This window comes from Canis lupus, chromosome 16 (genome assembly GCF_048164855.1).
Source record: "Canis lupus baileyi chromosome 16, mCanLup2.hap1, whole genome shotgun sequence".
In the NCBI taxonomy this organism is placed as follows: domain Eukaryota; kingdom Metazoa; phylum Chordata; class Mammalia; order Carnivora; family Canidae; genus Canis; species Canis lupus.
This window is the reverse complement of record NC_132853.1, coordinates 12,326,701-12,346,671: the sequence shown is the minus strand read 5'-3', so window position 1 is coordinate 12,346,671 and position 19,971 is coordinate 12,326,701. Positions and strand designations below refer to the sequence as shown.

The window sequence follows — 19,971 nt, the reverse complement described above, 5'->3', positions numbered from 1 at the left end:
GGGTCCCCAGGGCTGACTGGGAAACAGAAGAGTCAAGACACACAGCATCTGGGGAACAGCAGGAGCGATAACATTTTTAATTCCTGTGGGTGAGGCAAATCTGGGCACTTGGGCCAGGCCACTGTGGGTCTCCACTGCCTGGCCAGGGGAGAAAGCTGGCCCGTGGAACAGGCCTCAGTAGCCATCATCGGCCCAGGTGACCTCGTAGTCAGGATACATGGCTTTGATCTTCTCGGTGGAGATGGAGTGTTGGGCGCGGCCATAACCCTGAAGAGAGAAGCCAATCTCACAGCCCCCTCCTGGCCCTGGGCATCCACCAGTAGCAACACCCAGGAGCCGGCCTGCGGCGGGGTCCCCGGGGGGAAGCCAAACACGGTTGTCCCCCACTGGCTGTGCAGCCCATGAAGCTCTCCTGGGGAAAGGCGGCTATAGGGTGAGAGGTCCTGGAGAATGGGCCCTGAGCTAGAGTGCAGCCTAGGTGCCCAGAGAGCCCGGGCTGTCACTGCAGCTTGGAGAAGGAAGAGGGAGGGGTGTCTGAGCTTCACCCCAAGAACCGGAGGACGGTGGCGGCCCAGCCAGGCCTCCTGTAGGAACAAGACAAGCCCCCTGGCCCAGCAGTGGCCTCCCCGCCCCTCACCCCCCGTGGGAAACGGGCAAGTCCCTGGAGGGAAAGGGTCTGCAGCTGGGCTGGCACCGCCCCCCCAACCGGTTACAGGGTGTGAGGGCTCCTGAGAGCTGGTCTCTCCTCCTGCCCGGGGCGTGGGCTCACCATGGAGTAGCCATACACGTGGATCTTCTTGTCCTGGCTCTGGTGGGAGATGCGCCCGCCTCCGAGACACTCACAGCTATAGCCCTTTTTCTGCATATCTCCAGATACCTTGTCATAGATGTCGGCTGGACAGGGGAGGCGGCTCAGCACGGGCCGCGGCCACCGGAGGAGCCCCTCCGGGCCGAGACCCCAGGAGGGGAGGCAGGCGTGCACCCGGGCAAGAGAGCGGGGTCTAGGAGAGAGGGCTCGGGCCTTGCCCGCCAGAAGCCCCCCTCAAGCCAGCCCAGAATCAGACCTGGTGGGTGGGGGATCAGCTCTCCAACCCCTCAGCCCCTCCCCCAGCCGGCTGGCCCCGCCCTTCAGCCCCACCTCGACCCTGTTGGCCCCGCCCCCACCCAAGCCTGTGGACACAGCCCGGGTCATCAGCTCTGCTCCGACCCTGTTGGCCCCGCCCAGGCCTCAGCCCCACCCCGAACCTGTTGGCTCCGCCCCCAACAGCCGTCTGGCTCCGCCCTCACCGTGGTACTCGGCCCACTTGTAGCCGCGCACGATCTCCTTGCTCTCCTCGGCCGGGGTCTCGGAAGGCGGCGCCGCATGGACTCGAATTAGCACGTATTTGAAGATGCCATCGGAATCGATGTCCACATCGGCGATCTGGGCGAGGTCCGCGGCCGCCATGTTCCCCACAGCCCGCCGCCCCTGCACGCCGCGGCCCTTCCCCCGCGGTCCCGGGTCGAGTCAACCTGCGGGAGGCGGGCCCTGGGACCCCGGGGCCAATCGCGCGGGGGCATGCTGCCCGAGCCCAGAGCCTCCGCCAATCGTGCGGCCGACCTGCCGCGCGAGCTGGCCAATGGCAGCCTAGCTCCTTGCAACTGAGGCCACGCCCGCCCTCTTAAAGGGGCCAGGCCCGGGAATGGGTGGTGACCATTGCAGCCCGCCCAGCAGTTCTGTCCTAGCCGGACAGTGCCGGACTCCCATCTAGGGGTCGAGAGGGGGCATCCCTGAAGGCCTGGGACACGGGCCGGCCCTGGCCCCTCCTCCTCGGTCCCCCACCCCCGCGTCCCCAAGGCCTCACTCTTCGTCCTCCCCTCGTCCTCCCCCCACCTCTCCAAGCCTCCCTCACCATCCTCCCACCACTCCCCAAGTCCTCCTTCCTTATCCTCCCACTATGTCCCAAGTCCTCCCTCTGTGTTCTCCCACCGCGCCCCAAGGCCCTCCTCCCTTCCCTCCTGTGCCCACCCAGCCCAGCCGGTCGGAGGGCCAACCTCCCATCCCACCCCCTGCTCCCCTCACCCCCAAAGATGAAGCAAGGGCTATATTCGAGTTCTGTTTTACTTGGTTCCAAAGCGTTCGCCCCCTGGCAGGGATCCCGTCCAGGGTCGCTCCTGGCCAGCCAGGCCTTGGGCTTTGGGCTTTGGGCCGAAACCTCAGGAGGCCGCGAAGGCGGGTGGGGTGAGCGGGGCGCGTGGCCGGTGCAAACGCGCTAGGTGGAGGCAGGTGCGCAGGCATTGGGGGATGGACGGGAGTGCAAGGATGGCAGGGGGCGGGGGCGAGCGGGGAAGAGCCGGGAGCAAGGGCGTGGGGATGGTGTCCTTTCCTGGCCCCATGGGGAGTGCTGGGGGTTCCGGGAGGGCTCATGCGAGGCCCGGCCTAGTACCCTCAGGTCACTCGCGCTATGGACCTAGGGCCAGGCGGATGAGTGGAGCCCGGCCCCCGGCCTCGTGTCTCCAGCCCACGGCTTAGGGTAAGGCCACCCCTCCATGGGACACCCCCGGGGGCACCCGCTCCCACTGGGAATGTCCAGCCCTGTTGGAGCCCCCCTCTGGACGGCCTTGAGGGTCCCTCGCGCTCATCCATCCCATGCGTCTTTCCTCCTCCCCTCTGCCCTGGCCGGGCTGGATCCTGCCAGCGCCCCCTCCCAGGTGCCCCTTTCCTGTGTCTGGGTGTCCTGCGCCTGGGCTGAAGCCCTCCGCCCCTCCATAGCTGCTTATCCCAAACTCTCCTGCAGGGCCCCGTCAGGACAGGAGGGCGGCCAGCGCCGCCGCCGATGTGCGGGCTCGGGAGCTTGCGGTTCTCCATCCGGGGCCTGAGCCAGAGGGAACAGCCGTGCAGAGACACACACACAGCGGGACTGGTCAGGGTGTCCTCCAGAGAGGACACGCGCCCCAACCCACAGGAGGCTGGTTGGGCACGTTCAAGGGATGGGACTGGCTTTGGTCAACCCGGGATCCTGGGTCCCGCGACCAGGATTGGAGGGTCCAGGGAGGCCTTGCGGACGTCCGGAAATGGGCTGACCGATCTTTGCGGGGGGTCTGCGGTAGTGACCTCTCCGCGAGAAGGCAGGGCCGGGCGGTCCTCGGGCCCACCCCGCCTCCCAGCGGGGAGCACCAAGCGGCCGAGGACCGGCCTCGGGGAGGCCCCAGGGCTGGCTGTGGGGGGGCTGTGGAGAACGCGAGGGGGCGGGGTCTGGGCGGAGCTTGTGGCGAACAAGAGGACGGCCCGGGGGCTGGGCGGGGCTCCTGGTGGGCGGGGCGGGCGGGCGGAGCTCGGGGGCGGGCCCTGCGGGAGCTGCGCGGACCCCGAGCGGGCTGTGTGGGGCTCGAGGTGGGCCTGGGGGGTGGGCCTGGGGGGTGGGCCTTACGTGGACCAGGCGGGGTCGGGGTGGGCTGGCCCTGAGCGGGCTGGACCGAGCCCGGGCGCGACCCTACGGCTCACATAATGTCATCTAGCAGGTTGGCGCTGGCCACCCAGTCGAGCGCGCGCGGCTCGGAGGCCGCCATGATCATGCACATGAAGGGGCGGCCGGTGCGCCGGTCCGTGGGGTAGATGGTGGTGGGCGTGAAGCGCCGGTTGGCCTCGACGAACTCGCAGAGCTGCTCGTAGACGCGCGGGAACTCGTGGCGCAGGAAGACGCCGCGCAGCCGCAGCTCGCGCTGGATGTGGATGAAGGCGACCTCGCGCGCGCGCCGGCCGGCTTCGCCGTCTTGGTCCAGGCCCGCCGTGCCGGGCGGCGGGGTCAGGATCAGCGTCTCCATATCGGGCTCGCGACCCCGAGCCGGGGGCGGACGCGCGGGGCTGCCGGCCGCCAGCGCCACCTTGGCGAACTTGCGTACGGTGGGCCCAGGGCTGCGCGGCGCGGGCGCGGGCCGGGCGGAGGAGCCGGGGGGCGCGGCGCCGGGGCCCACGGCCACCGACACGCTGAGCAGGAAGCACTCGGCCGGCTCGTAGAGGCGCCCGGCGGCCGCCAGCTCGCGCGCATAGCTGCCCAGGGGCGCTGCGTGCGTGGCCAGCTCGCGCAGCGACAGGTAGGTGGGCGACAGCAGCAGCCCCTCGAGGCCGAAGCGCAGGAAGTTGTCAGCAGAGCCCGGGCTCGGGAAGCCCAGAAAGAGCACGCCGCGACCGCGCGACAAGAAGCCCACACGGGCGATGCGCGAGAAGGCGCGGTGCACTGGGCCGCTGTCCCGGCAGAACTGCAGTACGTGGCGACACACGCTGCCCACGCGGCCGTACACGCAGCGCGCCTTGTGTGCGTCCCAGTCCTCGCGGCGGCACAGGCGCGAGCAGTAGTAGGTGTAGCAGCTGTGGCAGGACTTGAAGTAGAGGCAGGCGTTGAACATGGTCTCGGTGCGCCGGCAGCGCGCGTTGGAGCACGTCATCAGGTCATCCTCATCCGCACTGGGCTCCGGGGACGCGTCGGCCGCCTGTCCCGAGCCCGCGGGCTCCTCGGCGCTGCCGGCTGACGCAGGGGGCGATCGCGGAGCCAGCGCGGGGGCCCCGGGACCCGCGGGCCGAGAGTCCAGCAGGCGGCGCAGCTGGCGGCCCGGCCCATCCGCCGCGGGCTCCGGGGCTTGGCCGGCGGGGGGCCGAGAGTCGATGACCAGGTCGGTGATGAGCTCGTCCAGCTGCTCGAGGCTGCGCTGGCGGCCACCGGTGGGGGCTTCGGGGGCGGCGGGTGGGGTCGGCCGGGTTCGCCCCCCTGGCAATTCCCAGCCCCTGGCAGTCGGGCGCTCCGCGGCGCGCAGATCGTTGTCGGTGATGGTGATCTCAGGTGTGACGTACCAGTTGCGGCCCAGGCCCTCGCCCACGCGGCTCTTCTCCGACAGCGAGGTCTCGGACAGTGACAGTGCTGCATAGCGTCTGGGCGAGGTGGACAGGTTCACAACAACCGGGGCACGCCGGCCTTCAGGGGATGCACCCCGCGGTTCCCGTGTCTCGCGCCCCAGCAGGTTCTCGTAGCTGCGGCCCCGGCCCAGGGGGTCCTCCCGGCGCAGCCCAGGCACCAGGATGTTGTCCCAGGAGCGAGAGTAGTGGCGGCTGTCAGTGGCCAGCCGGGGTGGGCTGGTGCCGGTGCCCCCGTGCCAAGAGGCAAGCAGGGGGCCAGGGTCCGGGGGAGGCACCACCTGCAGGGTGCGGTAAGGCCGCAGGCCCCAGTCGACCCAGGCGGGGCTGCTGCGCGGGTGTGGGTAAGTCCGAGCCAGGGCGTCGCGGTCGCGGTACCGTCCGAAGTCCTCTGTGTAGAAGTGGTGGAGAGCGGGGTGGGCCCGCGGGTCCTCGGGAGCATAGCGTGGGCCGCAGGGAGGGCCGTAGGCTCGGGTGGCCTCCCCATAGTAGGACCGGGAGGGCGGCTCCTGGACTGGGAAGGTGCGCACTTCCCCTGCATAGTAGCTGCTGCCGCGCCTGGGGCTGGGGACGGGGGGCTCCTCCGGCGGGAAGGGCCTGCCGTAGTAGCTGTCGAAGGGCGGCCCCGGGCTGGCGGGGAAGCTGCCGGGGTGGCCCTCGGGTTCCTCCGTGTAGAAGAACTGGGTGGGGCCTGGAGGCGTGGTGAAGGACGGGCCACGGCGCTCTGTGTAGTCCCGGGGCCCAGGCAGCGGGCCATCGCAGTACAGCGCCCGGGGATCCGCGCAGTACGTGTCACTGGGGGTGGGGGTGCGCGACAGCGCCATGTGACGCGGCCCGGGCACCGTGAGGCCGTGGAACTGCGGGGCGGCGCGTGCCCAGGGCGTGGTCTCCGTCGGCCCGCAGGACCGCGAGCCCCGGGCAGTGTGCTGCAGCACCGCATCGTCGGGCTTGATGTCCAGGCGGCAGCGGACGTGGGGTGCGGGCCCGGCGGGCGGCTCCGGGGGCGCACAGCGGCCGGTGGCGGCGCACAGGGGCGCGATGCGGCCAGGGACGCCCCGCTGCGGCTGCAGCTTGATGGGGTGCAGCTCGTTGGCGAGTGCGCGCAGCGCGGGGTACGCTGGCTCCCGGTGTGGCGAAGCCTCCGCCCGCGCAGTCCGCTGGGCTTCCCGGCCTCGGCGCGGCAGCACGGGCGGCGAGGCGGGAGCGGGCGCCAGGCCCGGGGGCGCGCGGGGCGCACTCTTGGAGCGGGCGCGGCGCCGGGGATCCGCGTCGCGGGGCCGGGAGCGCTGCGCGGCGGGCTCCGGGGGCGGCGGCTCCATGCGGGCTTCCATGGCCACCCCGTCCAGCGCCTCCAGGAAGTCGAAGCTGCGGCAGTGGCGCTTGTTGAAAGGCGCGGGCACAGCCGGCGGGGCCACGGAGCGCTCACATGGTGGGCGCCGCGATGCGGGCCCCGGGGCCGCCACCTTGATGTCCTGGTACACGGTCGACACCAACAGGTCTGGTGGGTCCGTGCGGGTCATCTTAAAAGAGGTCCCCAGGCTGGCGGCTGCAGCCTACTCTGCCTTGGGGGGCCTTGGCCCTGGTGGGAGATGCGGGTCAGGGTGGTCCCCCTGCAGCCTGGGTCCAGCTACACCCCTGCACTGTCCTGACTTACCTGGGACGCCGGGGACACAGCAGTCCTGGCTGCAGGCCTTGGCTGAGGCCACAGGCACCTGCTCCATGCCGGCATCAGAGGCACCTGCAGGAGGAACTCAGTCATTGGCCACTCCGCTGCTGCCCCTTTCTGCTGGGGTGGAGCCAGTCAGCCAGAAAGGCTGTGCCATTGCTGTGCTTCCCAAGCTCCTCCCCGGGGCCTGTGTCCCTGGTTGGCTCCTCTGCCCCCACTAATAACCATTGGGCAGGTTTGGGTGGAACCCCTTTGCTGGGGCAGGAAAAATGGGGGGGGGGGGTGGTCCCAGCAGGAATAACTGAATCCTAATGTGAGATTTACAGATTTCTTTAAGGTGTTGGCATCTCAAGACCCATTGGTGACTGAAGACCCCCCTCCAGTGGCCAGTGCAGAGCAAGCCCTCCGGCGGTGCTGAGAGGGCATCCCTGGCCCCTAGCCTGAACCAGCTCTGCACAGTCACTGTGCCTCCCTGCCCACCTGCTGACCAGGTGGGGCATGGGGTCCTGCTGTGGCAGCTGCACTGGGACCAAGCCCCAGTCATAAGGCCCCAGGGGGGGCCAAGATGACCCCGTCAGGTCCTGGCACAGCCCCTGGGCTGATGGGCTGGCCTGCCCCACTCCTGACCCTCTGTGTGATCCGGGCCAGAATAATGCCCCACAAAGAGCATAGCTGGCCCCTAGAAACCCCTTCTCATTGCAGAAACCTCCCTGATCCCCAGTATCTCTGAGTGGTTGACAGCCACCAAGCTTCTTGGGGTTGTCCTGACAAGGCGCAGGGAGACGGTCCCTGGCTTTGCAGCCTGAACACCGCAGCTTGGAAGCCAGTCACCCGCTGCAGGCCCACGTGGGGGCTGGAGGCCCGAGCTCATGGCTGCCCCTCTTCCCTGAGCCAGGCCACACCACGCAGGAGAGGTTGGGGTGGGTGTGGAGAGCCCCCCCTTACAGCTCCTCAGGAGAGGGCCATCTCCACAGCAGCTCAGGAAGGCTCCATGGCAACCTGAGGTTCCTCTACCCCCACAGCGGGGGCTGGGCAGGGGTCCACTTGGGCCATCTGTACCCCCACCCCCACCCCCGGGGTGCCCAGGGTCTGCACGGGCTGGGCAGGCTCTCCGCCAAGGGAAAGCGGGCCCTGGGCTAAGCAAGGCCTAGCAGGGACCTGGGCCCTCACCTGGCAGGCTCTCTGGTCTAGGGGACCCTCGGCGTCCAGGTGTGCCCGGGGCTTTCTGCCAGCAGGGCTGCTCTTCTGGGGCAGGGCCACCACATCCCCATGCTTGTCCCACCCCAACTGCGGCCTGCTCACAGGACTCGCCCCTTGCTCTCCCGGGTCCATCCTAAGCGCCCCGCGATGGGGGTCCGATGACAGGGCACGAGGCCCCGCCCCAGGGAGGGAACAGCTGGCCTGGCCTCTGCAGCGCCCAGGAGCTGGCCCGGCTGACGCCCCTCCCGCGGCTGTGGGGATGGCCGGCCCTGGCAGGGGTCCCAGGCCTCCCGCGCCCCTCCCGCCCGGCCCTCCCCGCCGCACAGCCCTGCCCCCGCCCTGAGCGCCCCGAGCGGGGACCCGCTGGGGTAGCCCTGGGGTGGGCCCCCGTCCCTGCAGGTGCGCCGCTCGTGATGGCGCCCGGCGGGCAGCGGCCCCCATCCCTCACCTGGACGCCGCTTCCCCGCCGCGCGCCCGGTGGGCTGCGCAGGCCCGCGACCGCTCCGTCTTCCCCACTCCGCGGCGTCCCCGGCACCGGCAGAAGCTTCGAGGCAGCGGCGCGGAGGCCGCCGGCCGCTCAGTGCTGCCCCCGGTGGTGGCCGGCGGGGCTGCACTTAAAGGGGCCGTGCGGCGGGCCTGGGACCCGCGTGGCGGGCCGGGGCTGTGGTGGCGCCCAGCGCCAAGTGAGGAGCCCTCCCTCGGTCCAGGGCGCAGGCAGAGGGCGCAGCCGGGGTGCCTGCGCCCAGGGAGCACCCTGCGGGTCCTGTAGCCCCCGGGTCCAGCCGTACGCAGCGGTGGCTTGGCGGCGGCCTGGGGGCAGGACCCTGGAGGAGCCCCAAGCTCTGGGAATCCTGACAGCTCCGGAATTGACGCCTCCGCTGAGCCCCCGCAGGAGCAGATGGGCCGCTCCGGGCCACTGGCCTGTACTCTGCTCCGCGGCGCTCCAGGTGCCAAACTCTGTAGGCACCTGAGGCCGGATGGGCACCGCTGATGGAGGCCTGGGATGCTCAGCTTGTCCTGGGTGAGGGCCTGCTGCTGGGCCCCCTGGGACCCGCGTCTGGGTGGGTGGAGGGCTGGTCTGTACATGGCCCACTTGCCAACCACGTGGTAACCTCCATCCTCTGGCCCTCTAGCCCCTCCCAAGCAAGACGCTGAGCCCGGGCACAGTCTGACTTGGCAGAGGATTGATTCACAGATGCCCTTGGCTCCCAAGGGCAGGATCCACCCTGTTGTAAATCCAGTAGATCTAGGACCCTGAGCAAGTTCATTTTGTCAGCCTGGTCCCCACCTCTAGTGGGCTCCACTTGGGCAGTCCATCTTGCAGGCTGTGGGCTCAGGGAAGTCCCTAGGGTGTCAGTTTAGTGCCTGGCCCCCAGCCCAGTGACAGTTGCCCTACAGCCTCTAGGGAGCAGACTGTGTAGTGTAGGCACAGGAATTGGGTAAGGGGAAGCTTTCAGGTCTGAGGGGAGGCCTACCACCTCCACCCTCCCTCCGTGGGCCTGGTTCTCATGGCAACAGTGGGTGGTGGGTGGGGGCTGGGCCCTACTGGCAGCTGGAGGGGGGCAGGGTCTGCAGGGAGATGCTGGGTAGAGGCAGGGAGGGGAGGCATTGAGGACCAGATGGAAGAGCAGGGACCAGTAGAGCAGACTTGCACTTGCCCTAGGGGGGCTGGGACAGGGGTGGAGGGCAGTGGTGATGCTGGGCAGCCTGCACACACAGGTCACCTGGAGTGGGCCTGCTGGGAAGGCCTCTGCAGACCCCCTCCCTGGACCACATGGGAAAGAGCAGGGAAGTGACAACAGCCCAGCCCCCCCACCCCACCCCCCCCCCCCGAAGCCTTACAGGGAGAAGTACACACAGACACTCAGTAAAACAGGAGAGCTTTATGGGTGGAGTGTTGAAGGAAAACGAGAGCAAACAGTGAGGGCCTCCTGGCTGGGTCAACAGCAAGCCCTGCGCAGTGCAAAGCTGGACCCCAGGCCTGGGAAGAGCCCGCCCGGGAGAGGCGCCAGTGCTGCCTGGCGTCTGACCCCCATGCCGGCAGGGGCAGGAAGCAGGGCCCACCTGGTGTGCAGGGGGCCTGGGAGAGCCAGTGCAGCGGGCTGGGGGCAAGCAGGAGCCAGGCCAGTGACGAGGATGTGCCCCGCCCTGTAAACAGCCTTGCGGCCTCCTGGGCCTCAGTCCCATCCCTGAGAAGCGCTGGGGGGCCCTGCAGCCTGCAGAGCCCCGCCCACTGCCCGCTGGCCCCCTTTCTGCGGGCAGGCCCAGCAGCCCCAGTGAGTGGCAAGTGGGCCCGTGGCCCATCCAGCACAGGTGGTCAGCGGTGCAGGTGGTCAGCAAGGCGAGGCCTACAGCTCCTCATAGTCCCCACCCCCACGGAGGTGGCCGCCAGGGGCTGCGCCCCCCAGGAAGGCCTCCAGCTCGTCCCCTGCTGTTTTCTCTGTCCTCTCGGTGCCCCGGGGCCGCCGCCTCCGCCGCTCCTGCCTGCCCTCCTCCCTGTCCCGGCTCTTCTTATGCTTGCCCTTCTTCTTCACAGCCTTCTCTTCCTCCTGGGAAAGGGGCACTTCAGGTTGGGGGGGCCCTGGGACCCCACACTGCCTAATGGGCACCTAGGAGGCAGAGTGCCTACCTCTCTGCTTTTCTTCTTCTTCTTCTTCTCTTTTGTGGGAGGCTTGCCCTCCTTATCTGTGGAGACAAGACAGCACGTGCCTGCAGTTCCTGGGGAGGTGTGGGGAGGGGTCCCCCTGGCTGCTGGCACCACCCAGAAGAGAGACTGTGACACCACGGCCTCTGCTCGGCCAGGAGCACATGCTGGCCTGCAGGCAGACCTTCAGCCCCAGCATGAGCCTGGGAGGGTCCTTTTCTTTGCATTCTGGCGACAAGGAACTTCTGGGACATGTCTCTGGTAACACTGCTCATTGGGGCGAGCTAGGCTCAGGGGATAGGGAGCATGTGGCTGCCCGGGGCCACATGGCACCATGAGTGTTCCACAGGCCTATTGACCATGCAACTTTTCCCGGGGTGGCTTGACTCAAAGTACACGCTGCCAAGCCCCCATATGGTCCTGATGCACTCAGCCAGGTGCCCCCAGCCCACCCAGGCCCCCAAAGTACCTTCATCGCTGATATCCTTGTGGCTGGTTTCTGCCAGTCCCAACCCAAAGAGGTCCGAGTCATTCTTCAGTCTGAAGGAGGCCACAGGGGGCTTGGGGAGTGGGGGGGGCTGGGCAGGAGCAGCATCCTCATCAGTTTCCTCTGAGAGGTCCTCTCGCACCGGGAACTCGTCCTGCAGAAGAGTGGGCAGGTTGGGTGGCTGGCGCCCTGTCATGGGACCCTGCAGGATGGCTCCTGCATCTCTCAGGCAGGTGATAAGCCTGGGGTCCGGGTGGCCAGCAGGGTCCGATGTGGCAGCCAGGACATGGCAGCCCCTGTGCTGTGCAGTCACTGGAGTGGGCCCCAGACCCTCCTCACCGCTCTCCGCTGAGGGTCTGAGTCGCTCTCGAAGTCAGGGTCATCCATGACAAAGGACAGCATCTGGGCGGCAATGGGCCCCTCGGGGTCACTCTCTGATGACGCTGCCTGTTCCTTCTTGCCCTCTTCACGGCCTCCAGAGGGGCCTTCAGCGGGGGATTTGCGGGTGCTTGGCTGGCGGGACTCTGCAGCCCTGGGAGCCATACCCCTGTGCAGCCTGGCAGCTTTTGTGGAGGGCCTTTGGGACAAAGGAGAAGTCAGGGTGCCCTTGGCTGCCACCACCCCCAGGGTGGATCCCATACACATACCGTTTGGTCTCTGGCTCAGAGCACTTCTGGGGGATGGGGACAGTGGCCTTGGGGTGCCCTGCCACCTTCTCTGCTTCCTCCTCACTGGAAGAAGTGATGTTTTCCTTGGTGATGGGGCCCACGGGCAGCAGGGGCCTGCTAGGTGGCTTATCTTCAATGTCCACATCATCCTGGAAACCTGCTACCAGTGGGTTCCCGCCTGGGACCTCCTCATCGCTGCAAAAGAGAGGCAGGGGGTCAGAGGTCACAGGGGGGCGCAGAGAGCCCCCTCCCCACCCTGAGCCCCAGACCTGGGGCACCCATGGGCACTGGCTGCAGGGCTGCTCTATCCTTGGCACTCAGCATGTGTGGGAGAACAGACAGCAAGGGGGACCTGTCCAGGACCAGTATAGGTTTTGGGGGCCCTCTGAGAAGGGAACCCGCTGGTATGGCAGACATGGCACAGACTGTGGGGGGTGAGGTGGGGCCAAGGAGATGGATGGAGATGCTGCCACGCAGCAGAGTGTGTGAAGTGGGTGCCCTTGTGCCCCCGGGTGGGGTGCAGGGCAGGGATGGGCTCAGCTGTCTGGGGGTGGGAGAGCAGCCTGGCGCTGGCCCTGTTCTGCTACTTTGCATTTCTGGAGGGACATGGGGATGCTGGAGACCAGCAGGTGTCCCCTGGGTGTAGTGCAGGGAGGTATGCACCGCAGATACCCAGGAACCGGTGATGAGGGAGCAGCAGGGGTGGGAGGCCAGGCCTGAATGCTGGTCCCTGTGTCTTGCCTGGCCCAATCCCTGGTCCATGCAGGCTTCTTCCTGGGGTGCAGGCCTTCAGGGAGTCCTTCCCTCTGTCCCCTTGGCTCACCCATGGCCCACCTGGCCTCTGCCCTTACCTGTCACTGTCCTGTGGGACCTTAGCTCCGACTCTCTTCTCATTCTGCTGGGGGCCAGTGTCATCCAGGAAGCTGCGGTCAAGGCCTTCTTCAGGAACAAAATCCTCCACGTTCTGGACTTTCACTGGGGCCTCTGGGACTGAGGCTGGCTCTGTGGACAGCAGAAGCCACTTCCCATGTGTCCAGTGCCCACTCCTGCCAGGCTCAACACAGGCTGTACCCAGGTGACTGGGCTGTGGGGTTGCCTGCCAGGAGGGAGGAGGATCCCAGCCCAGTCTGCAAGCTCCCAGGGCCAGAAGAGACCAGGCGCTCCCGCCGTGGGCCACTCACACTCCAGGGCTCACCTGGGGCTGAAGGGGCTGCCTCAGCAGCTGGTGAGGTCCCAAACAGCCTGGAGATGATGCTGCGCCGTGGGGCAGGGGCTGCAGGGGGCAGTGGGGCCTCCGTGGGGGGCAGGGGACAGGGGCAGGCTGAGGGCGTGTGGAGGGGCATCTGTGGGGCTGGCTGGGGTGTGCTGGGGCTGGAGCTCCCTGTGGACACAGCGCTGGGAGGCACTACCGGAGACTGGGAGCCTGAGGATGGGCTCTGCCCGTTGGCTGCCAGTGGGGACGCATGGCCACGGCTGCGTGCCTCCATCATCTCAAGGAAGCTGGGGGAAACAGAGCAGGCAGTGAGCAGCCACCTTCCCCTTGGTCTCCTCTCTGAGAGCAGGGTGACAGCAGTGTCCTGGTCCCCAAGCTCCTCAACCTCACACCTCATGGGCTCTATCACATCAAGCCGGGTGTCCCGGAAGGAAGGGGCTAGTGAATGCTGATGGGCAGGCTTGGCAGCTCCTCATCCATCAGCACACATGGGACCTGCTGTGGAGAGGGCCCCAAGCCCCCTGCCCAGCAGTGCTGCCTTCATCTTGCAGCCTGGTCCCAGGGCTGGCTGTGGGGCACGTATGGAGAGGAGGCTCCAGGGGCCATCTCCCTAGGGGGCAACATGCCAGCCAGTGCCACGTACCCAAGCTTATAGAAGCTGGGCATTCCCAGGATGGGTTCCACAGCAAGGGTGGTGCTCACCAGCCAAGCAGCCTACATGCAGGAAAACTCACTCCCCCAGAACCAACTACTAGTTCCAGAACCAACAAATGAACCTGGCTCCAAGGAGACCCAAAGGCCCTCTGCAAGTCCCTCTGGGGACAGACCTGTGGGGGTTGGCAGCCCCACCCCAGCCTACCCCCCGCCCCAGATCTCTGACATTTAGGTGCTCTCTATGGGAACCAAATAAAATCTAAGATGAACTTGCCCTTACGGGTAGTTTGGCCTCCACCTTCCTGAAAGGGAGAGTACCTCCCCGGGAGCTGTGGAGGGCAGACAGGGCCCCCAACTCTCGGTGCCCCTGGGACCCTGAGCAGGCAGTGCCCAGGCCTGCCCACCACCCACCTGGAAGGCTCCATCCCTAGCCCGTCCAGCAGACCCTCCCAAGGTTAAGTAGCTCTCTGAAGACCCACTGTACAATGGCAGCAAGCTGGGAGCCCAAACGCAAAGGCCTGGGAGCCAGTGTCAGCAGGGCCCGAGATGGACCCTTGGCCTGGGTCAGCCGGGCCCCAGTCGTGCCCATCAGGCTGGGGCCCCCTGGGTGCTGGTCAGGCCAGCTAAAGAAGGCCCAGCTGCAGGGAGTGCCTGCTTCCCTAGGTGAAATGGGCACCACTGAAAATTCAAGCTGCTTATTCCGGACAAGCACTTACTTTCCTGAGTGTTGAGGGTAAAGCACCCTGGTGCAGAGAACAGAATAGGCCGCAAGGGTGACCTCACCGTGAGGGCCACTTTTACCCCCCGCCTGGAGCAGCCTGGGTTCTCCCTGCCCGCATCTACGCTGAAATGCTGTGGGTTTTGGAGCAGCACACTAACACCCCCCCCACCCTGTGAGCTGTCCGCTCTGCCCAGGTGGGGGCACTCCTCATTGCTGTCTGCTGGGCAGAGCCCCCAGCTCAGAGGCCTCTGAAGTGAGGCCGCCTCCCACAGAGATGGCCTGTAGGGCTGACCTCCAAGGGCCGCCCCTGGGCTGACATACATGTCATAGTTCTGGTCCTCTGTCTCCTGCTGTACTGACAGCTCCTCCAGTGTGGCGTCCACGTCCAGCTGGTTCGTCTCCAGCTGCCGGAGCAGCGTCTCCCTCTAGAGGAGGAAGCACAGACCCCTTCAGCCCTGTGTCCTCACTTGGCCAGCCCTTGAGGGGTTCACAGCAGCTGAGCATCAGGGTACAGGGAGGCCACCTGGCCTTGGCCAGAGGGCTAGCGTGCCACCCAAGCAGCTCAGTGTGGCTCTAAGGGTCGGTGACGTGAGCAATACCTAGAATGACTGTGCCCCTCCACACGTGGTGCCCCCAGAAGGGGAGGCAGCTCTGACATGCTAAACACGAGGCTCCCTGCTGCATCCTTCAGCATGCTGAGGGGAGCACACACCACCTCCGGGGCAGGAACTGGGCCCATACAGGTGCAGCAGCCACAGCCATGACCCACAGAACATTCTGCTGCTTCCTCCAGCATGGCTGGTGCGGACTGCCAGGTACAGGAAACCTGGGGTGTTCCCCTTGGGATTGGTGTGCTTGTTGTACTTGGGTAAGAAGCTACACAGGTCTAAGAGGGATGCACACAACACCCGGGGACCTGAGGGAAAGCAGGGTGCACGGGCAGCTGGCACCGCTGAGAAGTATGCCCGTACCAACCTCCCTCTGATGGAACTCGCCACCAACCACTCGGTCTGTGGGGCCTTTGTTTCCTTCCAGAGAAAAAGACACAAGAGGAAAGACCACCACTCCCTGAGCAGGCCTGTACCCATATTGGAGGAAGAATGGAAGCCACTGTGGCTGCAGAGGCGCCACAGGCCAGCATCCTGCTGACAAGACGTTGCCTGCCCCACCATGATGTGGCAAGAAAGGCAGGGGCCTCTGTGGTCTTCCCCCTGAATATCTGGCCCATGTCAGACGGGCCTTGGATGGGGATACCTGAGATACTCAGCCCGAGCAGGCTCAGCAGAACGGCTATATGGAGGCCGGGGCTGGGCCTGGGAGGGAAAACTGGGGAATAGCCCTGCATCAGTTGGTACAACAACGCTGCTTCCAGGCTTTGGAGAGAAGCACCATGGAAACCCGACAGGCTGGCACCAGGGGAAACTGAGCAAGGGACCCAGAAGCCCTCTACCTTCTCTGTAAACCTAAAATCACTCCAAAGTAAGATGTTCAGAGAAGATGGAGCAGGCCAGTACTTGGGCTCAGATGGCTGTAAACCAGGCTCTGTGCTTGCACAGCAAGGGTGGGACCTGGTGGGGCTCTTCCTGTAGCTACACCTCAGAGGGGCCTGGGTCCACCTAAGGGTGGGCAGCCATCCAGCCACAAGGAGCGGGGGCGTGGCATGTTCAGGGCATCTGGGGTCGGTGTGGGCTGGAAAGGAGTAGGGCCCAGGCACCCACTGGTGTTCACCTCCAGTTCCTGCCCCGTTAGTCAGAAGTGGCCCGAGAACGGCATCTGAAGGATCCCTCTGTTCTGCAGCTGTGTCGGCGAAAGTTCTAGAACTTGGGTCTCAGGCTAGCCCAGTAGAGGGGATGGGATGGAGTAGGCCATCCTGCGGCTACCAACACCAGCACAGGAAGTCCTGACCATGGCCACAGTCCAGGTGAACTGCCAAGCAGCCTGCTCAGGGCTCGGGAGGGCGGCCCTGGGAAACCAAATGCCACTCGCTGCCCCCCGCCATGGGGGGTGGGGGGGTACGGGCTCACCTGAAGCTGCAGGAATGGGATGTTGAAGAATTTGTGAAGGTACTTTAGGCCAAAGCTGTTCTTCATGGAGGACTCAGCATAGCGGAAGTAGGAGGAGCCTGGAGGCCTGTTTGCAAAAAGAACAAGTGGGTCTGGAGGCTTGCTGGTTGGCAGTGGACAGCAGGGCGCAGCCCCTCTGGGCCAAGGCCACACCTGGGCCGGCTGCCCTCGGTGCCAGGGCCCAGTCCCCAGGGGACAGACTAGAGCTAGTGCCCTCGCTGCCATCTGCCCCAACCCCCCTGTCCCCGCTGCAGAGAGGGACAGAGGTCCCCGCTCCCCCACCACCACAGGCCTGCTTAGTGCCAGGAAGCCAGCTGCCAGCCCTTGGTTCTGCTGTCCTCATCCCAAGACCTCTTGCAGGACCCTCACTGCCCACAGCATGGTCCTGGCCGGGGCTTTGTCCCAGGAGTGGGCCACCCACCCACCTGTCCAGGTTGTCGATAAAGTCACGCACGTCATCAGGCAGGATGACCCGGTGCTCGCCCATGTCACGGTAATTCCCCAGCACACACACTGGCACATGGGTAGGCACCTTGGGAAGCTCCCGGAGGATGTAGTTGAAGGTCCTTAGGAGGCACAGGTGGAGAGAGACGTCCTTAGTGTCAACTGCGAGACCCCCATGCCACCAGGTCGAGTGTCCTGGGCCCAGGACCCAGAGCACGTAGAGCATGGGGGCCGAGTGCCCACACCCTGTAGGACAGCCCTTGCTTTTGCCATTTTATCTCCAGTTCCCTTCCTGGGGGTCCCTCCGGTGAGGTGTCTTTGCAGTCCCTGGGGCTTCCCCAGGGCTTTTCCCAGGGCTTGCTGTCCAGTCCCCCGGACCCACAGCTGCTGCTCTCAGATGGCACGTCAGGGAGTCACTGACGGGCATTGTGAAGGGTGTCCGATCCAGAGACGGTCAGTGGGAACTGCAGACATGCACATCCGCACGACAAACTGGGCTTTATTTTTGACTCACAGTCACTGGAAATGTTAACAAAGGGCTAACGGCACCTGCCCTCCTGCCCTTGGGCCTTGTTCTGGCCTGTACTGTCCACTAAAAATGCTGGCTGACCCACGAGGGGGTTTTTGTTCGCCACAGCAAGGATCTAGACAGACTGGCACCACCTACAGGGAGTGTTCTCGGGTCCCAGGCTGCCAAGAAATGACCCAGCATCTGAGCACCAGCAGGCTTATCCACATGTACCTTTCTTTCCCTAGGCCAGAGTTGCTCTGTGCAGCCCACCTGCTCCTGTAGTCCTCCTGCCTTCAGTGATGCCAAGAACCTGCCTGAAGCTGAGCGGCTGCTAATAGCGCCTGTACCAGATTCTGTGCAGGAAAAGCCACCTCTAATTCCCCGGCTGAGGGGACCACTGTAGCTCATATGGGAGAAGCGCAGGTCATCCCTGGTATTGACCCCAGGAGAGTGGGGTGGCTGCCTCTCGTATAGGCATGACCATGCCACAAGGGCTATGCTGCCTGCTGCCACCCAAGGGGCTCTCCTGCTTGTGCTGGTGGGCAGTCCCTGCCCCCGAGGTGGGCCAGTGGGAGACCCCGTCAGATCCCTCAGACTTGAACCCTGTGGGCATTCTCAGGGTTAACGTGTGAACGCATGGAAGGCTGACGGCCGCAACTGTGCGTGAGTCTATTCTTGGATAAAAGCAGCGTCTATACAGATAAGGTAGAAAGATCCCAGTGTTCTGAAAACAGAAGTCTGTATGTGGAACACCCGGAGGAAAACCTGGCTGGCTCCCACCAAACGACACCCGTGCCAGCTTCTGATGGCAGGATCAATTTTGCTACGGTGAATGTGGACTACATATGCAATAATAAAAAAAACCCTTTAAAAACAGACTGAAAATGGGAAAATGGAGTAGAGGCCCACAGGCCATTTCTAAATCAGGCTTCTGTCAGTTCCTCCTTCAGCATCTTTGAAGACATTCATTTCTGGCAGCAGGCCTGAGGCCGTGGTTCCTGGAAAGGCCTGCGGGGGAGGCTGGTCCCCACTGGTATAGGGCCTCCACTCCTGGTGGTCTCAGCCAGCAGCTACCTGGCCAGAGCAACACCCCTACACCTGCATACTGTGCTTCTGCTTGGGCGGGGGGGCGGGGGAACACTGGCGCCAGGCAGGCCTGGGGAATCAAGTGTGTCCCATCTCTTCCCTGGCAGACCCCACTTGACACATGTCATGTTGCCCACGTGACTCCATGAGGAGGGGCCCCTTGGGAGCTGGCACCTGGCCACCCCCATATTCACACCCCTGCGCCTTGACGTAGTCTTTCCCTGGGATCTTAGCTGAGTCCCCTTAGTCAAAGAACGTCAGAAGTGTCTTGGGGAGCCCCAAACAAGTGGCCGCTTGGTTCTGCATGGTACTTTCAGGAAGGGCCACAGGGCTGTGGAAGGTGTGCCCCCCGCTGCAGTGCTGTACCACCTCAGCCCGCCCTCCACACGTTCCCCGTCTGTGCTCATGGACCTCCCCAGAGATGGCCGAGCCTTGGCCTCCATGTGGCTGAACTGCTGGTGTGCACGATGCCCAAGAACAGCCTCTAATTGTGTGGCACCAGCAGTGACCAGCAGGCGTCACCACGACCTGACAGACCACTGGGGTGGCCATCCAAGTGGTGGAGTACTAGGAGCCTCGATGGGCATTTCCAGCCAGCGCCCCCTTACCACTGCTTGGTGATGTCGAACATCATGACCACCCCATTACAGTTCTTGTATACATCCAGGAACTCGGCATCCAGGGCCATCTCGGACTCCACCTGGGGACAGGACACAACTGGCATGAGAGACTGCTCTGGCCAGGCTCCCACAGCTGTGAGCCCTGTCTCCTGGGGAAGGCTGAAAAGGACTTGCACAACCCGAAAGATAACAGCCATTTTCATGTTGGAAAAAAACACGTGAATGAGACGATCTAGAGCTCAGGTCAGAAAACTTTGCCTAAAAGGGTCTAGCAGTAAACCATTCAGGTTCCAGGACCACATCAACTCTGCCCCTGATTCAGGGCCTTCTCCACTCACCAACCACATCCTACTTGTGAGCCTCACAAACTTCCCATCACTCAGAGGGCCAAGAGTGTACATTCCAGACCTGAGGAAAGCACTTGCAGAGAACCTTCTAGAGCACAGAGACAGGTGACTGCAGTGCTGGGGGCAGTAGCAAAGGGTCACACAGAGGGCCAGACAGACCTGGACCACGTAGGAGGGGCCTGGCAGGTGTCACCACCAGCAGCTCAGGCAAGCCCAGCCATCCCAAAATATACCAGTAGGCAACACAGGGTCCCATAAGGAGTGGGGCCAGCTGGTACCACTGAAATACCAGGGAGGGTCCCAACCCCCAACCTGGAGTGGTGGGCCCCATGGTGGCGGGGGGTGGGGGCAGCTTACCCACCTCCTGGGGATCATTCTCCACCTTCAAGCCATCACCTCGTCGTCTGCACTTCCCTTGTTAGGATGACAGACAAGGGTTACAGGGGGAATCATGGCCCCGGGGGTGGGGACACTTCTTCCCCCCGTCCTACCCACCAGCCCCCACCTCTGGTAGGTGCCACGTCCCCACAGCTGGCACTCAAGCAACCCCACTGGTGGCAGGAAGCGACCACAACCTCACTGAGACCTTGACAGCTGGAGCCGCTCTGTCCTAGCCAGGAAAGAGACCCTGATGGGTTGCTACAGTTTGGCCTAAACTGGAAGGTGCCGGCAGGTACAGTAGGGCTGCTCAGCAAGATGGCCCTAATGTCCCCCCCATTTCCTTCCCCGACTGATGGAGCGCCCAGCCCAGCCTCTCAG

At 65.0% G+C, this 19,971-nt stretch overlaps 3 protein-coding genes across 7 annotated transcripts in view; all 3 read right to left on the bottom strand.

Annotated features, from left to right (window-relative positions):
* Nucleotides 1-49: 49 nt before the first annotated feature.
* Nucleotides 50-1,533, bottom strand: PHPT1 (phosphohistidine phosphatase 1). 2 transcript variants are annotated; one of them, XM_072778776.1, is made up of 3 exons: nucleotides 1,288-1,533; nucleotides 770-894; nucleotides 50-267 (listed from the first exon to the last, which is right to left on the bottom strand). In XM_072778776.1, exons 1-3 carry the CDS (start codon nucleotides 1,445-1,447, stop codon nucleotides 175-177), a joined length of 378 nt encoding a protein of 125 aa, XP_072634877.1. In that variant the 5' UTR covers nucleotides 1,448-1,533; the 3' UTR covers nucleotides 50-174. The 2 variants fall into 2 exon arrangements, with proteins under 2 accessions (XP_072634877.1, XP_072634876.1); XM_072778775.1 differs by having other exon boundaries at nucleotides 770-1,021; nucleotides 1,288-1,514.
* Nucleotides 1,534-2,083: 550 nt separating this feature from the next.
* AJM1 (apical junction component 1 homolog) lies at nucleotides 2,084-8,356 on the bottom strand. 4 transcript variants are annotated; one of them, XM_072778741.1, is made up of 3 exons: nucleotides 8,203-8,356; nucleotides 6,543-6,626; nucleotides 2,084-6,467 (listed from the first exon to the last, which is right to left on the bottom strand). In XM_072778741.1, the coding sequence occupies exon 3, from the start codon at nucleotides 6,406-6,408 to the stop codon at nucleotides 3,481-3,483; it is 2,928 nt and encodes a 975-aa protein (XP_072634842.1). In that variant the 5' UTR covers nucleotides 6,409-6,467; nucleotides 6,543-6,626; nucleotides 8,203-8,356; the 3' UTR covers nucleotides 2,084-3,480. The 4 variants fall into 4 exon arrangements, with proteins under 4 accessions (XP_072634842.1, XP_072634845.1, XP_072634844.1 ...); XM_072778744.1 differs by having other exon boundaries at nucleotides 2,084-6,253; XM_072778743.1 differs by lacking the exon at nucleotides 8,203-8,356 and adding an exon at nucleotides 7,725-8,016.
* Nucleotides 8,357-9,617: 1,261 nt separating this feature from the next.
* The window catches only part of RABL6 (RAB, member RAS oncogene family like 6), a 21,810-nt gene continuing 11,456 nt past the window's right edge, over nucleotides 9,618-19,971 (bottom strand). The window contains exons 4-15 of the mRNA XM_072778745.1: nucleotides 19,574-19,626; nucleotides 18,854-18,945; nucleotides 16,630-16,770; nucleotides 16,166-16,271; nucleotides 14,463-14,566; nucleotides 12,749-13,053; nucleotides 12,405-12,555; nucleotides 11,533-11,748; nucleotides 11,225-11,462; nucleotides 10,868-11,039; nucleotides 10,384-10,439; nucleotides 9,618-10,303 (exon numbers count right to left, since the gene is read on the bottom strand). Coding sequence (XP_072634846.1) covers nucleotides 10,103-10,303; nucleotides 10,384-10,439; nucleotides 10,868-11,039; nucleotides 11,225-11,462; nucleotides 11,533-11,748; nucleotides 12,405-12,555; nucleotides 12,749-13,053; nucleotides 14,463-14,566; nucleotides 16,166-16,271; nucleotides 16,630-16,770; nucleotides 18,854-18,945; nucleotides 19,574-19,626 — 1,835 coding nt within the window. The 3' untranslated portion in view covers nucleotides 9,618-10,102. The remainder of the gene's footprint in view (nucleotides 10,304-10,383; nucleotides 10,440-10,867; nucleotides 11,040-11,224; nucleotides 11,463-11,532; nucleotides 11,749-12,404; nucleotides 12,556-12,748; nucleotides 13,054-14,462; nucleotides 14,567-16,165; nucleotides 16,272-16,629; nucleotides 16,771-18,853; nucleotides 18,946-19,573; nucleotides 19,627-19,971) is intronic.

Excerpts from the sequence above, each read along its gene's own strand:
- PHPT1 (XM_072778775.1), bottom strand. The coding sequence starts at position 1,365 with ATGCGGCGCCGCCTTCCGAGACCCCGGCCGAGGAGAGCAAGGAGATCG. Across the intron at positions 1,022-1,287 it reads CAAGTGGGCCGAGTACCACG|GCCCGAGCCCTCTCTCCTAG; the intron begins GTGAGGGCGGAG and ends CTGGCGGGCAAG. Across the intron at positions 268-769 it reads ACGTGTATGGCTACTCCATG|GGTTATGGCCGCGCCCAACA; the intron begins GTGAGCCCACGC and ends TTCTCTCTTCAG.
- AJM1 (XM_072778741.1), bottom strand. The coding sequence starts at position 6,408 with ATGACCCGCACGGACCCACCAGACCTGTTGGTGTCGACCGTGTACCAG.